General features: G+C 36.6%; 1 protein-coding gene across 6 annotated transcripts in view; it reads right to left on the bottom strand.

Annotated features, from left to right (window-relative positions):
* The window catches only part of SEMA5A (semaphorin 5A), a 318,391-nt gene that overhangs the window by 132,841 nt on the left and 162,715 nt on the right, over nt 1–22,835 (bottom strand). For all 6 annotated transcript variants that reach the window (XM_032118104.1, XM_032118127.1, XM_032118114.1 and 3 more), the window contains 3 exons: nt 13,369–13,431; nt 7,469–7,567; nt 6,102–6,315 (listed from right to left, as the gene is read on the bottom strand). In XM_032118104.1, the coding sequence (XP_031973995.1) occupies nt 6,102–6,315; nt 7,469–7,567; nt 13,369–13,431 (376 nt within the window). The remainder of the gene's footprint in view (nt 1–6,101; nt 6,316–7,468; nt 7,568–13,368; nt 13,432–22,835) is intronic.

Below are 22,835 nucleotides of genomic sequence, written 5' to 3'. Positions count from 1 at the left end.
TTCATTGTGTTCATGCTCACTGAAATTTGAAATTTTCCACCTTCCCCTGGTTAAGATGCATTTCAGTCCTAAATTCTTTCATTTTCTCTGGGTCACTGTGTATCATAGTTTTGTGCATTAATGATGCCCACACTCCTGTTGTGCCTCTCTGACGCTGGGAACAGATGATCTGCTTGCAGAAGTGTCCTCCTTCCTCATTCAGCCTCTCTGATTGGCACCTGACATAAGCAGGCAAGATGAGATATAAAAGAACAGACTCCGTCCTCAATAGCCTCCTGGTGTTTCTAATAAATGGAAGGTGGACCTTGCTGTTTTACCTAGGATAGATAAGAAGTAAAAATACCCCAACTACATGGGTAGTGCTTCTTGTCTCTACCATTTCAAACAGGTAAGGAAATACTATGAAGGTGTTTTGTAGTAACTCAGTCTGGCATTGGAAAAAAGGAAGTCAGGGGAGGCACCTCCATCTCACACCAACTTACTGCTCTCCTGCTATGTCACTGCCATCAGGGAGAAGATGTACAAATTGGAAAGGAAAAACACAGCTTAACTGCTCCAATTTTTCCTCTGGTAGCTGCTGCAGTGAAGAAGCCTAAGGACAGGTTTCAAAACCAGCAGGTATTTTCTCTCCTATTTTAGGATACTGGCAAAAATCATGATACAAAGGAAAAGAACCAACCTCATGGGTTGCTCAACCAAAGAAATGTAATTATTTATCTTCTTGGAAAATAAGCAACAACTAGCAGAATACGCTTTGCATATTTTCAGTCAGGTCTCTTATCTGAAAGAGTACATTGCAAATTCAAGCACACACTGGTTTTGAGTTACATGAAATACTACATAATAAAGAAAAGCTTGCACTATGTAATTACAAGGCTTTTCATTAAAACCCAGAAAAACGAAAGGATAACACTGAATTATTACAGCCATTTCCATTAATCCTTAAAAACAAAATTGAAAGAATTAATTTTTATTCTTAGATCATAAATTGTCTCTACACATCCTACTAGCAGCAAAAGTTGTCTGCTAACAAACAATAATAGGAATTGATTCAGAGCTGTATTAAACCCCACTAACCAAACCACCTTTGTAAGAATTTTACTCTTACTATTACTTGTGAACACTAAAAGTATCTTCTATTGATTAATAAGCTTTTTATTAATGTTTTTAAGAAAGTGATCTCAGAGGAACCACTTTAGTAAAAGTATCTAATAACCAAATGCTTAGGATAGCAAGAGGAAAAATGGTAATATTATGTCTACCAGTAAAGCAGAACAATCCAAACACTCCTCAGATGGAAAGGCTTCTAATTTGCAAGATATTTTATTTTATTTTATTTTATTTTATTTTATTTTATTTTATTTTATTTTATTCTGGTTTGGGGCTACATCTGACATAGGATTACATTTTAATCATCTATAGTCTGCCCACTGATGAAATGTCATGACATTTAGAACACAGTTTTTATTTCTTTAACATGTTCCCGTAGCATCTATCATTGCATGTGTAGGGTAAAGAAAACAGCTGCAATCGTTTCAAGATAGTTGGAGACCCACGCAATTGTAAGCAAAGGCATTTGACAACTCATGAAAACGAATGTCGTAGTGTTTCTCCATGTGATGAAACAGGAAGGGATTTCCTTCTCTTTTTTTTTTTTAATTTTTTGCCCTTTATTGGCTGAGGAAATCGAACAGACATTATAGACTAAGGCAAACTTTCACACTGAGGCATCAGATCAAACATTTAGTGATTTAAAGAGGTGTATTGAAAGGAGTAATACCTTTACTAGCTGTAAATGTTGGACTACAGGAGAGGTTTCTCAGTCTAAAAAGTGAAGGTTTTCCTTGCCAATCTGGACACACTGAAACTGTGAACTGCAAATATAACTATCACCTTTTCTTCTGTTCTCTAGAGCAAGCTATGATGAATTCTTCCCATGCTACACTTTGCAGATCAACTCTACGGCAAAGTCTAATTAGAAGCATACTATATCAACTCCAGACATGATTTAAACATTGTTACAGTGAGAGCTTAAGGACACTGAAACAGACAGCATGCCAGCTTAATGAAAGAATTATTTTTTATCATTTAATAATGTCCAAAGCCAACTGCTAAGGCAGAGTATTCTTTCTATGAAACACTACAAGGGAAATTTTATAATGTTCCAGCAACATGATGTTCTTTACTGACCTGAGCAGCTGGCTGAAGCTCAAGGTCTTGCTGACTGCTTTGGCCCGGAAGAAATCAGTGGAAGAGATGTCTGCTTTAGACATAATCCTCAGTGGGTGCTCTATCACCTCAAATTGTTTCTCTTAAGCACAGAAGTGCTTGAACATGGATTCAGAGAGAAAAAGAAAGGAGAGTACATAGCAGAACAGGACACCTTACAGAGTAAATTACTGGTAAGCAGTCTTTCCACCTTCTTCATTTGTTTGTGCATATATACATATTCATGTGAGTAACTTCAGGCATTACGTTTTCCTCTACATGGGAAAAGAGAAGGCCAAAATATGACATCACGGGAGGGAGAGCTGGGTTCTCTATTTCACCTTTGCAGCCAGCTGGGCTGTTTGATGGGGAGAGAGCTGGTCTGCAGCCCTTGTTAACTTCTGTGGGTGATCATGTTCCCTTTGAGTACAGTGACATAGTTACAAAGTACTGACGGGGTTGGCAAGAGGACAACGCGGGGTCTGTCTCTCCCGAACTGTCAGTTGATAAATTCTTTGTGAGCAACCCAACCTCTGTTGAACTAAGGTGAGTGCTCAGGTCATACCACTAGAGGAGCCTGATGCTTCAGTGGCATCTCTTCACGGAGACGAGCAGAATTTCTGCATGGTTACAACTGTGGTCAAAAACCTGCTCATTTCCTTTGGGCCAGCTGCATTTGATGTTGTCTATAGGAGCACCAGGAAGACAGAAATAGATCAATAAACAGAACATCAATTTCTTTTTCTAGAAGTGGAGGGAAGTTCTGAAGTTTAAAAAAAAAAAAAATTAACTGGCAATCATATTCACAGATATTCAAGAGCTGAAGAGATTACTACTGTAAATGTTAAAAGAGACAAGTTCAATAACTACCACCAGAAGCTTCTTTCTTCCATCAGGGAAGAAGACGTGACTGACTACATTCTAAAATTTTCCAAAATAGGAAAAACTTTAAGGAAGTGTGCAGATATCTGTAATTTTTGGTAAACTGTCCTTTGAGCCAATAAAAATTTTTAAACCAGACAAAATTCAGGGGAATCAAATCCTGAAGCATGTTGTCTAGTAGGTGAACAAACAGTATATTCAGAGAGCCTCAAGGATGGCTCCACAATAACTAGCTCCAGTCAAAAATAAGATTTCTATGTTGGTGTTGCTGTGCTATCCATCTACCTTTTTGGATCTGTGCTTGTTCAAAATCTTTGTGCTTCACATTAATTTTCTTTTTCCCCTTCAGTTATACTCTCTCAGCATATTTCTGTAGCTTACTTTTACACATATGCTAAATAATTAATACTTTTAACTGAACTATCCAACTCTTTGTCCCCCCAGATAATTGAGTGTTGATTGCATCAAGAAAAGGATAATTCAGAAATGAAAGTTCACTGATTTCTCCATAATCTGCTAATGTTAAGCAACTGATCAGAATGATGCTCAGTAAACAGCTGCTAACTTACATACTCAGCTGATGTGGATTGCTACCAGGCCTATCAAGCCCCCAGTAGAAGGCAGGACCCAATAATAAATACATGACTCTGGCTGAACCAGAACAAATGGGGAACTCAGGTCAACAACATAAATGTTATTTTATTTGTGAAATCTGTGCTTCCAGAAGCTGAAACCACATCATGGTAATATGGGATCTCACCCCAGCTACCTGACACATCAGGTCCATTTTCCCCTCCCACACTGTATATCATTGTTTGTGTGATTACAGACCTTCTGACAAGTAAGACGAGGAACAAGTTTTCTTCTGTGATGAAGATTCAGAGCTTTTCAAGTCAAGATCCTGCACCAAAAGGTACAGTGAACACCAAGAGCAGACTGCCTAGGCGTATAGGCATGTCCTTTTTGCCTGACTGATGGGATTGAAGATCTCTGAATTTGCTGTGCTAGCCATTAAAATCAACAACGTCTTTATTGCACAGCAATAAAGCACTGAGAGAGATAATCAGCTGTGTTTCTGAGTGCTGCCATCAGCCCCAGAGATGATTTGATTTGGTCCAACATGATTCGCAGAGCAGAAAATCTACATGAGAAAAAACAGGGTGCTTCCGAGGAAACCTTTGAATTGGAAACACTGACAGACGTGCATGCACATGAACACCTCACATGAGGCCAAATTACAGTAACTGTGAGCTACTGCTGCTGAACAGATATTGACTAGCGGGCTTCCATTCCAGCTGATGACTTAGTTTTCTTGCAGGATTATCGATCTGTGTTACTTTCTCAGTGAAAGCAGCAAAATCTTCAATCCAAGCACTGAAAAACTAATGTAGTTTCTTGGCACTGAATCATATAACCATGCAAATTGACATAAAAGCAGATGAATCCCCCTCTCCTAGCTACCCCATAAAATATTCCCCCTTCCTTTAATATAGTTAACTGGGCTGCTTTTAGTCTTATATTGGACGTACTTTAACTGGCTTCAATTAAAAAACTCATCTTGTTCTTCCTCCCCAAAGATAAAAGCTACAGTTTCCTGGTAACTTAATTATAAACAGTTTTGAGGCAGAAGAATGAACTCTAGCAGAGAATGTATAAGTACATCTGAGGCTTTTAATAGACAAAATGTGCATACAGTGAATATGATTAATTAGAGAAGTCTAGAGGGAATTTTAGTGTGCCTTTGGCATAAAAATATCCAGTTAAGCTGCAAATTCTGCGTGAAGACTTCTTCCCCTTTGACAAAAGAACACAGGTGTAGAACAGTAATTAGTTCCAATACCAAGCTGAGTGGACAAAGGGTGCCTGAACAGGAATATATGAGTTCATTTTTCCCCTCACTTCTTTTGCACTGCTATAATTCTTTTATGTTCCACAAAATTTAGGATTTTGCTGTTGTTGTTAATTAACATTCTAAAATCATCTAACTTTAAGAGAAGGTCACAAATTCCTGCAAGCTACCTGTCATGGGTTCATTGTTCAAGTAAAAAATACTAATTGTATAAGCCCAGTTCAGCATTCACATTATAGGAGAACTGAAATATTAAAAATAAAGTCTTTTACTTGCAGCTGACCAAATGATCTGAAGCTAGAAGGATTTATATTTGTATTTAATTTCACACATGACAATAATCCCATCATAACGTGAAATGTGCTGTAGGAATAGTGACTGTTGTGTCACGTAGCATGCATTATGAAAAATTTCTTTTTCTTCTGGAACAGGCATGGGCAAACTATAATACACATCATTTCACACTTTGTGTTTGATAATAATTTTCAGTTTAGAAGAATCTGCTTCCTTTTTTTGTAATAAATAAAAAGGCAACTCCGTCTGTCGTATCTCAGGAATACCTATCTGTTTACAGATTCTCCCAGCTGGAAATCCTCATCAGGTGATTAACATCCATGACACAAAATTGACTGTTAAACACAATGTTATGATATGTTTTGTAAACTATTCCCCATCCTTTGGTGTCAGGATGCCACCTAAGCGGCTCAAAATGTCAGTCTGCCGCCTAAGCAGCTCGAAAGCTGAACTTTTTCTGCTTGTCAAGGCTGGGACCTGCAGGGAAAGCCTGGAGAATTCAGTCCTTTCTAAACTGTTTATTTTCTGCCTTAAGTTTTTGAGGTACTCAGAAGAGAATGCTCAATGCAAGCTGCTGCTCAAAGCTGACTCAGTTTTGCCATGTAAGAGCACCCTAACAGCAGCTCATCGCTGTGTCTCCAAACACGACTTACACATTTTAAGGGTACATCTACAGACTTCAGCTCTATTAAATATACTCCCAAATACTTATACTAGTAAAATAATATATAACAAAAGCACAAAATAATTTAAAATTTAAATAAACAATACTCCAAAACATTCAAATTCTCAGAATGGAATTTCAATACCATGAATATGATGAACGTGAGTTAAAAGAAGATGAGTCTCACAGTCCATCAGGACTCACCATTCAGCCACTTGGAGTTGTACTGGGCAGTTCGGAGAGGAGGAAGGGCCCCCAGACTCCGATAAATAGCAGGATCCCTTCCTGGAAAATCCATGGCCGTAGCAGCATATAATTCTCCACTGGAAGTGAGAAGAGCAGTGGAGTTGTGCTGGGGACTGTAGGGACAACGAGCCATGCCACTGATTTGGTCATGTATCTCTGTCAAGTTGCTTAACTGTAAAAGAATTAGAAAAAGGGATTAAAATTACCTGAAAATTATCATTTCAGCCAAGCTGCATCAATCTGAGCAAAATTCTATGACAAACACCTGTTACCTGCTCAAGTACTGTACAACAGAGATGAGCCGACCTCTACATCAATATGAAATGGTCTCATATAGAAAGTCTCATTGTAATGTTGTCAGATCTCACTTTTGCCACTTTGATATGGAAAGTATGCGTGTCAATCATTATCCACCATGCCTAAATGTTTTCTATTAGAAGGGGCTCAGACATTAGTTATCTCTGCAAAGATTGTGATTACAAAAAATAAATTCAAACCTGATTGCCAGAATCAATAAGGTATTCACCGTAGCAGACAACAACAACAACAACAACAACAAAATCTATTATTTGTTTTGCTGGTGTGTTTTAGGAAAAAATCTCACCTGAAAAATGAGAGTAACAAAAGGAGCTTTCCAGCTCAGCAGAACTATCTCTGATTAGTAGCCCAAAGACTTACAGCCATAAACCACAGCATGATATTAATATGCTATTTGAAAATAAAGGTACAATGGGTTTAAATAAAATAAATCTGTCAGTGAGTTTTTTAGTAATACATCTATTCTTTGTAGTTTTCTCCCCTCCTGAAACAAATAGGCAGCCTAGTCCAGACAGTGACATTTTGATACTTATTATGAGTACAACTGATACTACAATTAGGCTTTTTCTGAAAACACAATGACAGATCTTCTCAGTCAAGATTTCTCATTCTCACCAGTCAGAAATCACTAATACAGGTACTGTCATTTCTCCAGAACTACACATACACCGTATGTAGCTACACAACCACATTTTATAACTAGACCAATTGATGCCAATCAGACCAGACAGTGGCAGAAGTTTTATAAACACCCAAGATTCATAAAAATTGGCATGTAGGAGGAATTGAACTGCTCATAGTTGTGCATCTCCCATAGCTGAGGAAAAGACTGCAAAAAGAGATCAGTTAGCTCTCCTATTTGGCCTGCCACCACCTAAATCGGCCTTTTACACATCAGCTCACCCATCAGTATAATAGCCAGTTGTCAGCCATAACATGCCCTGCCTTTTAGTCTACTGGCTCAGAACAGGGACTTCAGCTCGTGGGGCGAAACATTTCATTCGTACCGTGCGATTGGTGCAGATAGGAGTGAATGCGTTGGTTCCACAGGTGAAGAGATGGTTGCCTCCAACAAGAAGCACTCGAATATAGTTCTGGCATTCCTCCTGCCACACAGAAAAGAGAGAATACATTCAGTGATACTGCAGAGTACAGAGGAGACTAGTAACACTTTGCCATCCATGGTATTTATCCACAGAGAAAAATTTTAGGTAAACAAGGCTCAAGCATACTGGAGTTAGCAACCACAATATGCACAGATTTCTTATTCACACACATATATCCATCAACCTTTCTGAAAAGTTCTTAACAGGATAAAATAAACCTCTCTAGTACTGAAGATTTCCTGTCAGGATATATTTCAAAGGCTTGGCTAAATTTCGAACTGATAGTTCAGATAGATGATCTGATAGACACTGACTTAAATAATACACTACTGTCTCAAGAGATCAGATGTTGACTTCAAAGACAGATTAGTCCAAGGAAGGAAGTTGTGAGGAAAACAGGGGAAAAAACAGGTTGTCAGTAACAAAAATATACTGAAACTAGTAAAAATAAAATTCTTGAGATGTTCAGATGTGGGTTTATTACCACTAATTTAATAATTTACCCTACCTGTTTTATTAGAAGCATCTACTTACCTGTTAATTCAAAGTTTCTCAAAAAATTTCATTACAACAATACAAAGATGCTCACCCTGAGGAATAATTTAACATGTTTTTTACCCCATTAGTATAGGTGAAAGCTTTATGATGTTCATATCTCTCACTTCAGGAGCTAGAAAGCAACAGCAATTTCTACTGCTTACTCAGACAGAAAGCTTTGTCCTGCAAATCTGAAAATCTCCCAGAACTGTATGACGAAAAATTCAAACACTTCTATTGAAAAAAATCAATGTCCATATCCGATAAAATGATCAACAATACATTTGGAGAAAATAAAGTTTCCTGGAAACATACATTTGAATGCATTCACCACAAGATAGTCTCATAAAAAGCCTGAAAAAAACCTTGTGAAAATACAGCTATGCAATTCTAGCAGATATTAAGTGAAATCATGTAAGTAAATCCATACAATAGTAATAGCACAGAAGTCCCATTATCTGGCCTACAGTTATATTAAATTGATTGCTTGTTTATCTTGAAAATAGACTCTCATCCTGGAAGACAACAAGTATAATCCTGAATAAATTGAACAGGCACAAAATAGACTGCAAAAGAAGACAGGGAAAATACTTTAAAGGTCTCTGAGAAAACTCTTAGAATTCATCTTCTATACTTTTCCTCATAAAAGTAAAGTTTAAAATAAACTCAACAAAATCCTGTAAAATCTCAGGAAAAAAACTACCTCTTGGAGAAAATACCTCTCAAACCAACATTTGCATTAGTTTCTCATGAAAATTGAGCTTTTAAATGCTTCTCTTTGAGCCTTTAAAGGTAAAAGACAAACATCTTGGAAGTAAGATTTGATTCCTATTGGGTAAAAAATATGAAGTTTTTATATTGAACTTTATAAAACTATAATCTTAATATTCTTTAAACCACAAAGAAACTAATACGTAACCATACAACTGAGTTGGGCAGTGCAACAAGCCATTTAAAAAGTAATTCTTTCACTTCTTGACAGCATTGGTAGTTTTGGCAGCTTCCTTGTATCAGACTGCTTTAACTCCATCACCAAAAAATGCCCAAAAACTAGAAGGCAAATTTTTTGAGGTTTGTTTTTTGGGTTTTTTTGTGAGAAGGGTGCTCAAGGAGGTTCACAGAACGTAAGGCAGTAATTTATTCTTTGGTCTGTTTCCATTCTGCCCTTTGCAGCAAGGCATGGAATGTAAGTGTAGGAAAAATAAGTGGGTTCTGACATTACAACCCATCCAACCTCTCCTCTTCATATTCCAGAGCTCCCTGAAATAGCGTAATTTCCAAATTACTTGCACGCTGATCACCCACTCATTTTGTTCAAAAATAATGCTAATTTCTTAAACTCTGACATTCTTGGGAATCACAAGATTCTTTAATGTTCCCAAGTCCTGTGCCAACTTGACAACAATCCATAGGGCAACAGGGCAAACAAGATATCTCATATGAAATTTTTGTTGGGCACACAGTGCAAAAAAAGGGAAATTGAAAGAGTAGCTTTTCTTAATTGGCTGTTTTCTTAATTTGAAAAAATATCCACACTAATGCAAAAGAAAATTTTAAAAAATTAGTCATGAATAAAACGGTCACCACCCAAAAACATACTGAAAAAGGACTTCACTATTTAGTCACTTGAATTGTTCAGAGACATTTTTCTAGCCCTGAAGTCAAGCTTGGCTGTCCTGGTTCACTTCTGACACATGCAAAAATGAGATGTGTGTTGCAGGAGTGGCAAAGGACTTTAAAACCAAAACATTTTTTAGGTCAGGGGGTGGTGTAAAGTTTGGTAGCCATCTTTTATGTAGTCTTATTCTCCAGTTCATCTTGACCTCTATGTCATATACTTTCCTATTTGCCTATAAAAACATATCTGAAATAAAGCATACATTTAGGAAGTACTTTCTACTTTTGTATCAGCATACCAGAAACAAAATATGACTATTAGAAACAATTCAGCAGCCAAGCAGGCTAGGTTGTTACTGAGGCTTAAGACCACCTTGACAGTCCAAGGTCAATCTGGCTGCAGTACAGTTATCCTCCTGCAGCAATATTTCTTGTATAGGTTAACATTTTAAATACACCCGTGTTTAATTTCTAAATACTTTTATTGAAGGTTCAGATACTAACACACCCAGCCATTACAACCGTAAATAAGCAAAAAATGGGACTTAATTTCAATTAGCATGATTATTTCTAACCTCTCTTTGGCTTATTGCATTCTCAACAATTTATAGTGCATTTATACTTTTTCTTTCGAACATTCCCTACCACAATTGTCAGTATGAATAAGCAAATTTATTCTCTTAATCATGTCTGGTGTTTTAGACTTCTACATGCTAATGCATGCTGGCCACAAGGACGTAATTTTGTGTGGCTCACTTTTGGAGCCACTAGATATTTTAGGCAACATCTTAAATTGGTGGATAAATGTCTAAAGTCTGAGTAACAAGCATCGGCCTTCAAAAGTCAAGTGTGCATTACACTGTCAAATGTGACAGATGTCCCTATATATTTTTCCCTTCAGCTCTTTTCCCTTGTTGGCTTCTAAAGCATAAACCTCAGAACAACTGATAACAGCTACAGGCAAAAATTCCATGCAGCTTCTTTCTCAAGAACAAAAAAAGAACAAAAGTGTTTCACTGACCATTATCTCAAAACTACTCAAGTTGCTTCAGGGTTCGAAGCCACCTTCTGGCTTCAGGGCATTCACTCTATCAGTAAGGTGACTTTCAGGCAATGAGTTCAGGTTTTGCCACCTGAACTCATTGCCCTCGTGCTGCTCTGTAGCCAGCAGAGCTTCAAGAGAAACCAGGATCTGAATGAATAACCTACCCACAGCCATCCCGGCAATCCTCATCTCCTTTGCCACAGTCTGGGCTGGCCTTAACATGTTTTGACTCCAGTGTTTCCTGTCTCTTCCTACAGTTACATGAGCCTGCCCTGAAATCTGAATTCACATGCGAAATGTTACAGAAATGCAACCCCCATCAACTCTGCAATTTGGGCTGGATCGATTTATACAACAGGCAAGCAGGCAAGTTTTTCTGATAATAGTAACTGGAATTGTGTTTGCCAAGAGATTTCCCCTGAAGAGGGACAATTCACTGTAGCACTGGAGTGAACTCCTCCTGATCTGATGATTCCCAGTTTTTCCAAGGGAAGGCTCTGCATGCATCTCCTTCTACAGAGAGTATAGTGACCTTGCTTTAGTCTTGGAAATAAGGCCATAAAAGACAAACATTGTTTGGCTATCCTTTCCCTGGTCATAAATTTATCCTTTGATTTTAACCTTGACCACATCAGTGAAAACAAAAGAGGCACGAAAAGTTCAAAGAGACAATTTTCGTTCCAGCTGGGTAGGTTTCCTCAGACAGTATCTCTGCATTCTCCAACAACTCCCACATGAAGCTTTCAGGCCACAAAGTTTGCACACCAAAAAAAAAAAAAAACCCAAATGGTAAAAATAAGAAGACAAGTATTTACTCCCAGGATTACTTTTGAATGTAAGGAAGCATAAGGACTATACTCCTCTTCTAGATTGTGAATGAGGAACATGGCTGTGGGTACAAATGAAATCTTTAGCCAAATAATAACAATACTAAGAAACAATCCCAGAGGTCATTATTTGAATAGCATATATACTATTTTACAGTGACAGCTCAACTTCCAATCACCATTTTCTTCAAAAGGGTGTGATGGGCACAAATGAAACTCTGCATGAATAAAAAACTACACTAAAGTCCATTCTTAAATATGTGTCATCAGTGTTGTGTATTTCTCCTAACAAAATGATTTAATAGCAGCAGATGCTTTACACTGTTGAATCAAATGTGTGGTAACAGTATTGTCAACATATTATTCAAAAGTACACTACTATAGCCTCAAATTTACAATTACTTCCATCCATCATGTTAGATCACAGTCACTGCACTATGACTTTCAGACAAGTTGAATGTTATTCTCACAGCTTTACACTTGGAAAATCACTGTAAAACAAAGCCATATATGTTTAGTTGCGCATAGCATTCCTACCAGGATAGTTTCTACTGTATATGCCCCTTGATCAATGCATTGTGATATATTCTATTGACCCTTGAGAATATTCCCTTACTTCCAAGTATTGTCATCTGAAAGCTAAGGATAAAGGCTTGAGGGATATATCACATATTGAAGCATAAATTTTCTAGGGAGAAAAAACAACTTAGAAAATGAAACATTTGCTTAAAATATGAGGTTCCAAGAGTTCTTTCTTTTCTATACCTCACAGTATAACATGGCCCTGCATCTGAAGGGGGGCCATTCTTCTTCTTCAATCTAGAATGTACAGTCATACACTGCAATTTTATTTTCCAGCACTCAGTAAAAAAGGAGCTGGAAATTAACTGTTTAATGGGAGAAGTTAAAAAGTCAGTGATTAGATAACTATGCAGAAGAGATTCCTCCTCCATTAGATGACAGAGCTTTCAGAACATGTTTTTGAAGCTTGGAGTTTTTTGAGTTTTGCACAACAGTAATGTATGCAACACATTCTACAGAATAAAAGCAAGTGTGTTCTTTTGCACTTCTCACTCTTGATGTGTTCTCCCTTTACGTTTTAAGTGAATTAACTTTAACTATTGAACAGTACAATAATTAAAAACATAGATTGCATGCAATTCTAATTGCTTTTATAATTAATTTGATAACTAGCTTCACATTGGGACAGCCGCAGGTTCCATCTTAGCATTACATTTACCTGTACTGAAAAATAGAAATTGCAGCTGGCCAGATAAAGAATTGGTTTTAAATACAAAAAATTTATCAAGTTCAATTTCTAAGAAGTTAGTGAATTTAATATTATTTTCTTCATAGCACCAGTAGATAGGAAATAAAAAAGTTAATAAAATTGCATCTTAAACACAGGGATATAAATTGAGAATTTTACAAAGTAATTACACAGTTATTCAGAATTTACAGCACAGAAAATGAAGTGAGAACACAGTTCACTACATTTGACATGCCATGCTTAACCTTGGTGTCAAAACAGTAAATTGGTAGAAGCTAAAGTTCATGGTCATTTCAGACAAGAATCACGTGACTGTATCTCTCACCCCGTGCTCCCTATGCTCTTCTTTATTTCTTTGCTTACACATCAGTGCCAGACCCCTTTCCTGCATCTCTCGCCAGAAAGAGAGACAGTAAAAATGCATAAGGTAGAGATTTATACACTGAATTACACCTGCTATTAACATAAAATTTTTATTAAAGCGGAACAGCTGTCTCATGCTTACCTTTGATTTGCCTTTACTGTAACAGGCTCTTTTAGTAGCTTCATCACATTGCCACTCCACTGCCTGCAACCAAAAGGAATTTGTTAGAAATGAAGGGAACACAGAAATATAAGCCCCTGACCTATTTAGGTCCATGTTTGTGTTATATGTTTCAGAGATACTGATGATTAGCTGTGGATGATCCTATCCATAAATGCCTCTTAAGAGTTTTCTCCTTCAAAATGTAGTTTTGCTGTTGAAGGTTTTTCATTATTTTAATCCAAAAGGAAGCTGGACAACATCATGACTCAGTGCATCAATCACTACAGCAGAAATAACCACAGTTACATTTGATACTATTTAGCCATTTTTTTGGTGAGTTTTGTTAAGGTAAGCAGCTAGAGAAACACACAGAAAGGCTGAACCTCTTTCTCCAGAAGAGTTGGGCTGCACCACCACAGCATCTCATAAACCTTGTGCTGTGGGAAAGTGTGCCCTATTGCACTTTTTGAAGTATTAATCTCAGGCATCAAATGGAGATTTTGGTCTCTAAAGGAATGACTGCAGTACTAATCATAAGCATCCATTCAGAGAAAGAAGTAATGGACAGAGACATACAAGACAACAGTGAAACAGTGTACTGCAAAGCAGAAGCAATTTATCCTCATTTTTTGAGCTGTCTCACTGCTTCAACAGATTTATGCCAGGACTGTAATGCCTGGTCTGCATTACTACAGTTTCACTGCATGAGTTAATTCCAGTTATTTCCATATTTAACATTCAGCAGCTATGACTTACAAACTTTACTGCTCAGTGGAGCAGGCTGCATGCTTGGTGTTAATGTGCCAATACATGTACATATTTGAATGCCTATATATGCTGTGTAGTCAAAGTGCATTTTAAATCAGCCTGCATTCTTTCACCTCAACAGTGCACATCTATATGTTCTTTAGATAAAAATGCCACAAAGCACTTCACAATTTATCAAGAAGAATTGAGATTTCTGAGGTAACCACTGCTGCCTAATTATTGAAACCACAGACTTTTCATTTTTATTTGCAAGGAAATAATGAGAGACAATTTATCCAGATTTAATAAAGGAAATGTTTTGTACCTGTGTTTTAATGGAGACTGTATTAATAGCAAGCAGATTCTCCGATTAATAATAAGGTGAAAGCCCATTTAAATTAAGGGGAAAAATGCCTTCAGAGTATTTGTGTTTCAACAAGCCCAAGAATAAGCATTTTTCACTTCACTTCAAAAAAAAACTACTTATGAAAACTAATGTAATCACTTCTCTTCCTGCATCCTAAACCTGCCTACTTACAGCATTTGCTTTTGCAATGCTAAATGACTATGGTGTATTGGGGAATATATTGAAAACTTCTGAAAGAATCTGCTTGTGAATGACCCTAGAATTGATAACAAATTATATCTAGCATCATGAAAGAAACCTCATACCGACTTAGATAAAAAAGCAGCAATGACCTAACTCTTTTGACTCGGTAATGCAAAAAACAATTCACGTCCGTAACAGAGATCATGGGACGACCAACTAAATTCCTAATCAAGTCATTAGGACACACTGAAGCTCCATGTTGTGTGGCACTAGATACAAGTGCTGAATATGTTATCTCTGAACAACACAAAAAATTTCAAATGCCTGGAGAAAGTCAAGAGTTAGTCACCAGGGGGAGGTCAGAGTAGAAAGAGAGCAAAATGTGGGTGCTTAAAAGGAAGGTTTGAAGGAAAGTTCTTGCCAAAACTGAACTGAGAATAATAGGTCAAACATGAACAGCAGGAAAAAGACTGCATTAAATACAAAATATTTATCAATTAATCATTTTTCAGTGAAAAAAGTACCCAGCTTTCAATTGGCTTTAAGTCCACAGTAAAAGTAATTTGAAAGGGAAGGATGTGAAATATTAAAACATTATGTAATAGTTCTGGACATCATAGTTAACAGGACATATAAGAACCCAAATAGAAGAAACTGCTGCAACTAGATATAAATATGTTTGCTTGCAAGTTAACCAAATGGCAAACTCTCTGGGAAAACCCTATGCATGACAACATCTGCTAAAAAGGAGTAATACTATGTGGACAAGAAATAAATGCAGACACACTGGTGACAAAGCTAAGTCCCATCTTTGAAATCAAGTGTACTGACAGTCCTATAGCCCTTGGTTCCACTGCTAGAGGAGATAATAATAGAGGAGGCTGCAAATGAAATATAGTACAAAGGCATCTGAAGAGAGATGAGTAGTTCAATCTGCTGTGCTTTGGTCCCTAAGGCTCCCACATAGCTCAGTAATGCAGGCAAACATTTCTATACAGAGCTTGCTGCTTTCTTTTTACCTTCTAACCTTCAGGAAATTCAGGGGAGTTTCCCACAAAGTGGAAATTTAGATATTCAACACAGTCTACTGCTTATACACAGGAGGAAGACAGGTAGAAAACTCACCAAGCTAAATGGCGTTTCAATGTGGGAAAAAAGGGAGAAAAATGTGTCCTGAATCTTCAGCACACAAAGACAAAACAAAATGTCCCAACACAGTAATAACAATGTGGGTTTTGCCAGTAGAAGATTACAACTTGAAAATTTTCATTCTGAAAGACCAGATGGAGACATATGGATTGCATTATTCTAAAAAGCAAGTGCAAAACCATGTTTAAAGATGTTACTGTTATCCACTGCTTCCCTTAAATTGACATATTCTCCTGCTTAATACTGATTGATGACATTTCCATGAAGTTCAAAGGAGGAGAGCAGATATGACATGCAAACCATGTTGGATATTTGATTCACTATGAAGGTCTATACAGCTAAGATTTATCCTGTTAGGATATTTTCTTTTCTACTTTTCTTAACAAGAACTTTCAATTTTCACATGCAAAACACAACTTGCAGCATTCAGTGTACTGGTTTTAATTAATATTGTAATGCTACTTAAGCTGGCAACAAAGTTCATTGAACCAAATTATAGACACAGAAGTTTGTTCACTCTGGGGAAAGAGTAAACACAGATTTGAAAGTCAGTGTCAGAGAAAGTAAGGGCAGGTCATACACAGCTATTGCTACACATCTCTCCAAAGAACACAGCTGCAGAGGTTAAGGAGTACGGTTTAAGGTGACACATCAATCTGTTTCTGATAGCAAGCTGACAATATTTACAATGACATGGCTTTTATAAATCCTGTGATCGATATGGTCTTTCAAGCACTTCTGTAAATTTAATGCCTTGACTTAGTGAGCTCCTCATTTCCCAATCTTCTTCATAAATACATTCTCTTATACATAAATAAACCTTAATTATGTAATGTAGTGTGATTTTTAACACTGTGAAAGTCAATGTGAGCAACTTTCAACTGCAGCTGAAAGATACAACTTGAACTTAACCCAGTGTACTCTGATGAGGATGTCACAGATCACTTTTGAACAGGTATTGTTTTCTTTGGTTAAAAAAATGCATGAACCACAAAGCTCCATACAGATTTGACATAAAATCAGATTGAACAAAACCAAGGCTTTGGTGCACACATAAGTCAAAGCTTGAACTCTAGTTTCAAACTGATGGCAGGCAGCTTTTTGTAAAATCTCAATTGTAAATAACTGTATCAGTGTTTTAAATAGTGATGTGTGTAAAGAACTTCAAAACTTCAGATGAAATCTCTCCTGGCATTTTAAAGGGGTAGTAGGAGGAGAGAAATTCCAGCCAGCAAAGAAAACAAATTCCAATTCAAGAATATAAAATGAAACTATTATCTTCAAAATGAAGAAAATGTGCATGCAACACCTATATGTAAGATAAAATTACATTATTGAAATTAATAATATTCGTTGGAACAACAAATACATTTTAGTAACTTCTCTGGACGAACAATAAGAGTTTTGCTTAGAAGTTAAACTATTGTATCTTTAGAAAGTTAAACTAAATAACTGCAAAGAAATTAACTCCAACAGAAAAAATGAAAAAAGACAATCTCTAATTCAAACTGATTTATCCAAATAGCTTTGAAGAACACTAAAAGAGAAATATGGAAAGTGTAGAAACAGTAAATAATGTTCACAGAAGTAACTCTCAAGGGATTCTATTACATGCCCGACATGCAGCAACGAAGGAAGTCCCTAGGCAAGACATCTGGAGGTCTCTTCCAACCTAAATTATTATATAATTTTCCAGAAAATTAAAAAATACAACAGAAAAAAAATTAGAGCCCTAAGTACTTAACTTTAATAAGGACCCTTCCTATAATTCTAACTTTAATTAGTAAACGTAGACAGGAAATTCAAAGTTTGAACACAGTCAAGAAAGAACTGGCCAATTAGAATGATTTAAGTGAGAGATGTATTAGTTTTACTGACAGGGCACCAAAAAAAGTGTGGCTTTCACCTACAGTGAAAGCTGCACACATAACTGAGTACAATCAGACCTCCTGGGAGAACTATGCTCCCATAGCTACACAGATACTCAAAACAAATACAGGTAGACAGGTATGCATTCATATATATATTTATATATGAACTTTGAAGTGTAGAAACGGAATGTACTATTACATTTCATAGAGAAAGAAGTTAATTAGTCAAGAACCAAGAAATGAACAGAACAGTATTCCAGACAGATGGTCCAGCACTTCTTAGGCAGATGGCTCTGCTAATTAGATACTGGCAAAAACAACATTAAAGAAGATAGTTTAATTACACAACGCCAAAAACTAACAACTACATGATATTTCTTTTTTTTTTTTCTTTTTTTCACTATCTGCTTGCTTTCATCTCTTGTATCATGTATTTAAACAATACTCTGGGGAGTTGGGGTATAATGGCAATAACCATAATAATATATGTCAACAAACATGAGTAATATTGCCTTACTGTTCACATCAAGTCCAGCAATGGAATGGCTTCAAAATGTTTTGGCTTCTTTGGCGAGGGTGTCTTACAGCCTGCCTAATTAGCTCTGGATGTTGGATTCCAAAAGCTGAATTTAAAGAGGCCATAAAGAAAGTGTCAGGATCGTAAACCCAAAGAAAGAATGTAGCCATGGCGCAGCACACCAGCAAGACATTAGCAGCAAATTAGCAGCCGCAGAGTTAGTGGTGGTTTTGATGGTTACCAGAAATTTTAAGGCCCGCTTTGGTATAATGACATCCTTGCTTCGAGCAAATATGTAAAGCCACTTAAGGAAGATTTATACCTCTCTCTACTTCACAGGAACCATTTTCCTTGTTTTCCACGGAGTCATGACCCCTCATCCTTGCAGCCATTGCTGCTGGAGCTGGCTATCTTGCCAATAGGCTCCTGACAAATATCTTTGGGGACTATCACTCTCTGAGTGAAAAACTAGAGTAAAATATTAAAAAGGGGCTTCCTTTAATATAGCTTTCCTTTTTGGCTCACAAAAAAAAAAAGGAAAAGCTGGTTTCTAAGGATTTAAGGCATCCTGGTTAGGCTTTCACACGAAGTGATAGGCCAGCATTTCATACAAGAAGTCCAGCACCATATGGACAACTTTACTAATTGGCTACGGTCACTGCATTATTTTGCCTCCAAGTTTTTTTGCCACATGTAACAGCCAATTTTCCTGGGAATAACATCATGTGTGTTTTCATTTGTTCAGAATCAGCTTTTACTGTTCATCCACAGTTAAAAAATTACAGTTTCTTATAAAGTGAGTACTGCGAAATGTATGGAAATAAATATAAAATCATGCTTGAATTTTCCAGGTTTTGGAATTCAGTTAGAACTGAGATCCCCTGATAGATATACAACTCTGTACTTAAACCAAGTAATATCTGAACCTTTATATGGCTTCAAGGAGCTGATGTCAACTTAATTTTATTCCAAATATACTAGCCTGAAGTATATAAAAAAGTGAGAAGTACGTACCCTGCCAATTCATGAAGCAACCAAAGTTTTAATCATCTGATTTTACTGACTGTGCAAATAGTTGTTGAAAACTGTCAGAGCTAATATGATAAAAGAAAAAATTAACCAGATTAGAGAAGAATTCTATCAGAATTATCAGAGAAGAATTCAGAGTTACTAAGACTTTCGCAAACCCTCAGTGTTGGGCCACTCCACTGACTTGAATGACACAGGACTCTGCCCAAGACTGAACTTTCATAAATGCCAGCTACCCATCCACCTGTGCATTCCACTCTTTGTCTTCTGCAAGGATTTCTAAATGTCACAAAATATCTACTTGCTTTACACTTAACAGACACAGTTGTATAGAGGAAAATAAAGTTCCAAACTTAGAAGCTAGCAACTCAAAACTTGAGTGTGTTTGGAACTAGGATTTTCAATCCTGCTCCCAGAGAGTTATTAAAAAACCCAAAACTGTTGCACTGTGACTTTCAAAGTTTTTATTGCTCCAATCTGGCATTTTGAGGCTTTTACAGTTTTTATGGACATTTAAAATTGAATGCAGGATTGTGCTGAAGGGGTAAAACAACAAAATGTTCTTGCACTACCAAACTTGGCAGCCATTCAGCAGGTAGGAATGAGATTTCACAACACATCTTTAATGCACATTCTAAAATTGTACTACATATAGTAAATTTAATGTTTTGAATAAATTACATATGAATCCTTCAAGATTTAACATCTGTGTTACCACACTGAGTTTTGAAGTGTTTCCTGGGGTTTTTTTTGCAAATAAGATTGATTTTAGTAGGTTAAAAATAACTGTTATTTACAGTAATAAAAATATTTTTTTAAAGTTAACCTAAAAACAGTATCTCACAAGATGGCAAAGAGACAAAAACTGTTGAAGGAACTTTAAAATATGTATTTTTTTCCATTAAATATGCAAAAAAAAAATCAAGAAGATTTTAGATTGATGAAAGCGCAGAGGAAGTAGAATGCTAGTGACAGAAGAAATGTAAGAACCACCAATTCATGCAGCTTGTCCAGTGAAAACCTAGTGAAAAAATACATGTTTCAACAGCATGGGGACACATATTCTACATCCTTCTGGTTAAATTAATTGCCCAGAAAGGTGATTGTGAAAATCAAGATTTGAGTTTTCTTCTTTCCATTCAAGGATAACACATAAATATTAAGACATCTAGAAAGTGGACGGGGCAAAACTGAACACGGTAAGAAAAAAAACCAACAAAAATTTCCAGAGTTGGCAACACAGTTCATGACAGCACATTTGACAGCTGACAAAGGGAAATATGGAATAAGGAAATTTCAATTGTTTACTTTGAAACAATTGGCTTTAATTTGAAAAATGCTAAAATAATATGAGAAACAAAATATCAAGAATATGGAGAAGAATAAAAAGTAGAGAGACACGTAAATTAGTATCATCAACATATAGATAATATCATGAGCTGTAGAGTTGGACAAAAAAACCCCAGCAGGCTGAGAAAAATTCTCATTAGACACAAAATGCAAAAGATGTTTATTAAAATCAGAAATCTTGAACATATAGCTAATAGGAAAATCATTGGAGTGTAGCTGCACTGCTACATTATACAGAAATCAAGGGTGAGAAAGACAAATAGGAGCCTCAGGACTAAGGAGGGTATCTGTTCAGAATATGAAAATGTCTTTAAGGGAACATCATGTACTCCAAACACAATGGAAGGAGCAGAGGGAACCAGGGGACCCATAACCCATAACTCTAAATCACAACTTCATCATGAAGACTTGAGATAACATTGAGGCTATGAAAAAGCCTGAACAAAAGTTCCTTTCTCTCTTGTTTTGACACAAGTGAATGGTCTGGGGCAATGTCAGTGCCACATGGAACTTTGCACCTCTAGGTTATATGTTGAACATCATTCAAGTTATTAATTAGTGGAGGTCAGTGACATCTAGCAACCTCGTAGTAGCAACATTAAATGAGTGGGTGATTTCTATCCAATTCCTAAAAGACAAACATTCAGACTCAAATTGGCCACTTTTGCAGAAACAATGGAACAGCTGCTTAACCCCTGTTACATATAAAGGTGTTTACCTCATTCCACAGTGACAAGGAATCTTAGGAAAGCAGTCACTGAAACAATCATCATATCTTAATAATTCATCTGCAATTTTCCCCCTCCTATTTCCCTCCCTGCTTGCAGACTTGCAGAAAACTCTACTCAGCCTTTAGATTCAGAGGCCTTCAAGTGTTGAGATAAGTATCTCCTAAATTTCAGTGACACGCAGAAATTTTAGTGAATATCTCATGCAGGGAGGCCAACTGAAAAATTTATTTCTGAAACAGCTGTGCAATGTTCTTCTACTCCTGTAGCCTCTTTTCCATATTTCTTGGTTTAGAAACTCTTTGACTGCTACATTAGAAGAACAATATTGTACTTTGGTATTTTTCTTCCAATGTCACTGAAAGCTCAGTGAAAGTAACTACAAAAACATGATAAACAAAACTCATTCAACAGAATGCCCAGTGCAACTGGTAATAAGGCACTTCTATGCAGCCTTGGGGCTCTTATTTCCTTTTGCAAGATATCATCAGCTTTCCCCTTTCAAATTACACTTTATTAACAATTTGTCCCCTGATGGGTATGTTGTAGCTCTTAGCTCTTTAACAGTGGTTTATTTTGGAAGCTAGTTTATAATTATAAACAGAAAGTTACAAAATCTGTTACTAGGAATTATTTCTTTAAAATTCTCCTGTGCTTTTTCTGCTGAAAATCTTTTGAAGTCAGTGCTCCAAGTCCCAAGGCTTTTACTAGAGCAAAGCACTCCAAAATCAAAGCGAGTTTTGTTTAAGAAGAACAGAAGAAAAGTGAGAAATTGTAAACATTCTCAATATCCACTACAGAAAAGGGGCGGCTTCTAAACAGTAGTTTAGAATAGGAAACCCCCTTAGAATATGTCTGAAACACTGAAGAACTCGAGAACTAGACCAAAGTCCACTCATTTTAGCTTTTACTGTGAATTGTGAAATGGGTTTGAAACTCAGATCAGGCTGTTCTGAGAGCACATCTACAAAACTTCAAAGTCAAAAAAATCCAAATAACCAAAATTAATTTTCTGTTGTAAGTGTAAGGTATATAAAAATGAAGATATCTCAGTATTCTTTAGGGGAAAAAATAAAGGACCATCTTTATTTTTTCTAAAAAAACCCCACAGAAAACGAACTGACTGACCAAAAAACAATAACCAAAATAAAAATAAAAATAATTAAAATAATTTTAGAAACAAATTACATCCCCCCTGCCTGCCCCCCCCCCCCCCCCCAAAAAAAATACCCCAAAACAAAGCAAAAAAACCAGCCCAAAACCAAAACAACAAAAACTTTGGTTGTTCTGCATGGCAAAGGAAAGCGGGAGTAGAGCCATCCTTTTGGCCTGGATGTTAACTGCGAATGAGAACCTACATAACCCTTTCCTCATGTGCAACAGAAGTTTCACATCAGCAACGTAAGATTAAGACTGGACAAAACCAATGCATTCTTTCCTACCCATGCTCCTAGAAATGGCACAATTTTTGGCTACATTCATCCAGACTATCAGGATTCTGTATT

The sequence above is a fragment of the Corvus moneduloides genome, chromosome 1, assembly GCF_009650955.1.
Source record: "Corvus moneduloides isolate bCorMon1 chromosome 1, bCorMon1.pri, whole genome shotgun sequence".
In the NCBI taxonomy this organism is placed as follows: domain Eukaryota; kingdom Metazoa; phylum Chordata; class Aves; order Passeriformes; family Corvidae; genus Corvus; species Corvus moneduloides.
Note: the sequence above shows the minus strand (reverse complement) of the source record. Positions and strands in the feature narration are given on the sequence as shown.